Genomic DNA, 5,624 nt, shown 5'->3' with positions numbered 1-5,624 from the left:
AATAAAAAAGGTAATGTGCTACAAAAAGTGTAATTTTGTAGAAGGAACTATTAGCTTACTTGATGAAGAATTTAAGCACATAGTTGATAACTCAATGGAAAAAAATAATGTAATTTCAAATGAAATAAACGATTTGTTACGTGAAAAATTTGAAATAGTAAATAACTCTTGTGTATTGACTATCAAGAATAAAAATATTACCAAGAAAGGTTTAACATGTTATGGTATATGTCGACACGAATCTTGTAAGCAGTTTAAACTTGTGGTGGAGAAAAAATTAAATGATAGTTCAGCACAAATAACAGTTCTGAGTAACAGTCACCATTACAGCCATTATGGTAAACTGACTACATTCCTGAAAGGAAAAAATCGACAAATACAAAAACAAATGTCTAAGTATTGCCCACCGATGAGTTTACGTCAAAAATATATTTTAAAAGCATCTCCTAGTAAACTAAAGCGTGGTAACTTGTGTAACATCAGGTCTGATCGTGTATACTATAAGGTGTCTCACGAGCAAAAGAGTCATAATGATCTAGCGGCTGAAGACAGGGTTGATATGTATTTATTGAAAGATAATTGTCCAGAATTTATTAAGCACGTATCCGATCCAAAAGAGAAAGATTTTCAAATTTATTTATTTAGTCAAGATCAAGTAAACGTTTTAAGAAAAATAAAATGTATTACGATTCATGTTGATGCGACTGGCGGGGTGGTGAGAGAAACTACAAGAGATCCAACGCTATTCAAAACAGGAAAACAAAAAGAAAAATTACTATTGTATTATGCAGCTGTCACTGTGTGCAATAAGAGAATAATTCCAATAGCAGAATATCTGTCGACTACGCAGACTGCTAGTGCGATAACAAATTGGCTAGTGAAGTTTCGAGAATTCTATGAACATCAGTGTAGTACAAAGTTTGTGGCACACGTTGTCAGTGACTTTTCAGCAGCAATACTAAAAGGGTTTGTGAGAGCATTTAACGAATGTAACGAGGTCGTAGAATATTTGAATAAATGTTATGAGTTCATGTATGAGGGGAAAATGTTTAATTGCAACGCACTAATAAGTCTTTGTTGTTGTCATTTAATCAAAAATATCTCTGACGATGCTCATAAATATTATAAAGGAAATGGAAAGAAGATGACCAATGGTTCATTGGCATGCTTGGCAACTTCGTGTATCTCTCCAGCTTTCAACATAACCACCACGGAATGTCTGGACAAATGGTTCACTGCAGTTACAAACAGTGTTGTTGTCACCCAGCAAGACTGGAGATGTGGATGATGCCATGGAGACCTTGAAGCAGCTAAATGATGAAAATCCAAGTAGTCTAGTTGATGATCTAATCACAAAACAAAAAAATGTTATATTAGATGAACAAATAAGAGATGCTAAGACGTTTTACCGGTACAAAGATTCCAAATTTTTGTCCCGTTTTGAAAATATAGTTGTTCAGGTAAAAGAAACATTAAAAATGTGTCCTAGCTTTGAAGAAAATCCATTGTATAGCGTTGAATTTCACAATGATATCATGGGGTCTATCATTCCGGTGATTCCAATGTGGACAGGCGTGATGCGGTTCAAAGTATATGGGTCGACAGAGAGAGCAAGCAATGCTCCAGCAGAGAGTTGGTTTGGAGATTTAAAAACAAACAAAAAATGTCGGAAAATGAAATGTGGAAGATTTGTTCAACTTACTAGAAGTATTATATTGAGTAAATGTAAAGAAGTACTGCTAGATATACCTTCAAATTATTGTTCACTTCCTCCGGTCCAAAATAAACAAAAGAAAACTGCAAAAAAAGAATGTACATCATTTATCAATTTGATTTCGTCATCATCTGATGACAGCGAGGAAAAAGAACATTGGGGACCTAGAAAGAAAAAAACGGGTTTCTACTTCCAGGGTCATTTAAAAGCCGCAACAAAGAAACTTCAGACACAGATAGTTATAAAGCATTCGTCCCCAATAGAAAATATAAAAGATGATAGGATTTGTATGACACCGAATGTAAATATGCTCTCACTTGATTCCCAAAAAACAGATGACGAAATAGTAACTCCAAATACAAGGGCATTATCAGAATCTTTTGTTTCTATAAAAAGTTACAAATCTCCAGTAGATGGTCTACGGTGCAAAATGGATTTATACGATAATAGATTACCAAAGGATAAAAATTATTATCGGTCCATTTTGAAGAAAAGCGGAAAACAATTAGATTATGTAGTTGGCATTTATAATAGTAATAGTGTTAAAGACATAACACAGTGGCGTGAGTTATATTTCAGTGACTTTAACACACTATCAATTACACCTGGAAGCATAAAAGAAATGTGGTTGAGTAATTTTGTTATTGATATAGCACTGGGTGTAATGAGAGAGACATACTGCGAGTTTAAAAATAAAATAAAAATCTTGAGCTGTGATGTATCGGGGCATTTAAATAATGATCCTTCAAAAATAATTCCAAATTTGGAAACTATAATAGTTCCAAAAGAGAGTTTACTTGTCATGCCATTACATGTAAATGGAAACCACTGGGTAATTGTGTTTATAGACTTTGGAAATAATAAATTCTATTTTTTTGATCCAATTGGAACTACAAAATATAGTGAATGCAGACATAAATATGTGACTATACTAAGGGAACTGGAAAAAAGTCATGTGTATGGAGAAGTAGGAAATGTATGGCCAAAGGTTGAATATGAAATATTTTCTAACTATCCTACACAAACCGATAGTTATAACTGCGGAGTTTTTGTATTGTACTATGCAGAGTGTATGATGAAAAATAAAATTGAAAATGTTAAATTCAATAATGACTTCAGCCCAATGGTATATAGAGAAGAGTTAAAAGATCTTTTGTTGGCAAAATCTGACTTCATGAGAGATATTTGTTTGTATTGTGGGCGTACGGACAAATAACACAAATGGATAAAAGAGATCAACATCGATTGGGTTCAATGTGATACATGTAACAGATGGATAGTATTACAATGTTTGACAACAGTAGGACATACGTTAGAGTATGACGATAATTTTGAATGTGTTTTGTGTGCAAAAAGACTATAAAGTAAGTATTGACGAGTAAACTAAAAAGGTTAGTATAGTATTAGTATACATACAAGATGTAAAGTATTCTTATTAGGATAATTAAGAAACAAAAAAAGTGGAGTAGGCCTACGCTGGGAAACCACTATAAATAAAACGCGCCAAAATGCAGTACCTCCAGTTTTGTTAAATGCAATGCTAAGGTGGTGTGGAAATCTGTTAAATTGTAATACTTATAAATATGCTAGTTGATGTAACTGTCTACATACAATTTGTGTAAGTCCTGTAAAACCAGATTTAACTTGTCATCCAATCTAAAAAAAAAAAAAAATTATAATAGTAGTAGAATTAAAAATAATATTCTATTATTTATCACCAACTAGTTACCTATTGTTATTACCATTAATATATAGAACTACCTATGACACTTCATGAGTGCATTTTTCTACTTCACTGTTTCACGCCCTATATGACGGCAAACAGATAATCCTTCCCATTGGATAATAATTTTGTGGTCCAATGCACAATGACAAGAATTAGTAAACACCAAAAGCCTTCAGCAATCCAATGTAGTAATTGCTTAAATAGGTACCTAAAAATTAAAATACATGATAAATAAACACTTAAATTCAATATAATAACAATCAGTGATATACCTTCATGTGATGATCTGTTAAATTATATCAAAATGGATTTCATTATTTTGTTCTTGTTTGTTTGGAGATTTCTTGAAACAATACAGCTTTCATTTTATACCATAATATGATATGATCATATAACACATCATTGTTAATTGACTATGAGACATCTTTAAAGATATAGATTTTATAAAATACATAATAAATTTAAGAAATAATTATTAATAGCATATATTAGACCTATGTACCTTATGTCCTTATTATTATACATAAAAATGTTAAGATCATTTTTATCAAGTTAACTGCTACAAGAAATTTAGCAGACTTTCCACCATTGCCATGAGCATCATATTTGGTTCACAAAAATTGTTTCCAAATTGTGAGCCACGAGACCCACACATTGATGCATAACTAATTTCTAAATTAAGATTGAGCATCCTGCTTGATGCTCAGTAATAAAATAAACTAATTACTTGCTCAAAATCAGTGTGGTAACCAAAAACATAATTTATATTTTTTTGTTGTTCAGTGGAAAGTCATGTAAGCACCTCATATTATGATGCTCATGGAAGTCAACTTGTTAAACTTCACAAATTAAAATACTGGGAGCAACATTTTTCAAAAATTTCCTCTTCCATACATTTATTGAACTTGTGCAATTGTATGACTTTTGGCAAATTAGTAAAAACATTTATGTACCTTAAATAATCCTATAAATAAAATATGAATTAACATCAGTTAATAGATAAAATCAAAATTTAAGATTTTGAAAATTGTATTAATTTAAACTTTAAAGGCTCAATATCATATTAAAAATCAATGTAGTAAAATAGAAACCAATCGAAATCATTCATATTTCCAACACACAGTTTGATCCAATATAATATAGCAAACATCATTGTGTTATAGTTGTGAACCTAAAGCGTATATTCTTGTATTATTTAAAATAAAATAAAAAAATAACAATATAAACATGTAAACTTTTTAATATTAAGAATAATTAGTAACTCTATCACCATTTACCATAACTATAAAATTTAACAGTAAGGGACGTATTCAGAGTCGTTGCTTAATGATAAGTATTACTTAAGTTAATTTTGGTAATTAAAAAAATAAAAAAATTGTGATAGGAACTAAAAGCAATGCTTAAAGTAGGTCTCGAACATCTTCAGTTTAAGTATTACTATTTCTTTTCTTAGGCCAAATCAAGGTCTCGTTTATGAATCTCATTTGAGTGACTCAAATTGAGTCGTTAGTAGATATGACTTGAACAATAAATTAAGCACCGCCTATGAACACTGCCCTAAACAATTACAAAACCTCATGTGTTAAATACACATCTGACTGCAACTTTGTAAGATAAATAATTATTGTTCTAATGTATCTGTTAAGTTGTTTCAGATGAATCATAACCAATAAGTAATACATTATATGAATTTTAATACTTAACAGAACTTACATGATTTGAATTATGAAGGTTTGAATGTGTTTGTTGTAGCTTGTAAATAGCACGTTAAGTTTAACTTCGTTTTTGCAATGGTTTTAATTCTTTGTATATACATTTTACCTAGAAATAATACAATGTTGTATAACATAAAATTTACTTAATACGCAATCAGGTTAGTAGCCAAAAACTATGTACGACTTACAAAAATCACATTTAAGGTGAACTGTTTAAATTTGTAATTTGTATACTGCACACGATAGTGAACATTTTGTTTAATTATACAAAACCTACTTAAAAGTAAAAAAGGTGGGTAAGTGGATGTCGCTCTGCTGTACAGTAGGTTACAAGAGGGTCACTGTAATGGATGGTGTTAAATTTGAATTCAATGATATAATATCATTGTATAAGAAAAACGATTCTGAGCGAAAACGGTCAGTCAGCCTATAATATTACCAAGTATATTTGATGATATTATCGTGAATA

At 30.7% G+C, this 5,624-nt stretch overlaps 1 protein-coding gene across 1 annotated transcript in view; it reads left to right on the top strand.

Moving 5' to 3' along the window:
- LOC115034726 overlaps positions 1-1,345 on the top strand; it is a 3,001-nt gene extending 1,656 nt beyond the window's left edge. Inside the window, exon 2 of the mRNA XM_029492119.1 lies at positions 1-1,345. Coding sequence (XP_029347979.1) covers positions 1-1,288 — 1,288 coding nt within the window. The 3' untranslated portion in view covers positions 1,289-1,345.
- The last annotated feature ends 4,279 nt before the right edge of the window (positions 1,346-5,624 follow it).

Source organism: Acyrthosiphon pisum, unplaced genomic scaffold (assembly GCF_005508785.2).
Source record: "Acyrthosiphon pisum isolate AL4f unplaced genomic scaffold, pea_aphid_22Mar2018_4r6ur Scaffold_20905;HRSCAF=22491, whole genome shotgun sequence".
Classification (NCBI taxonomy): Eukaryota; Metazoa; Arthropoda; class Insecta; order Hemiptera; family Aphididae; genus Acyrthosiphon; species Acyrthosiphon pisum.
The sequence above is the reverse complement of the archived record's forward strand: the minus strand, read 5'-3'. Positions and strand labels throughout refer to the sequence as shown.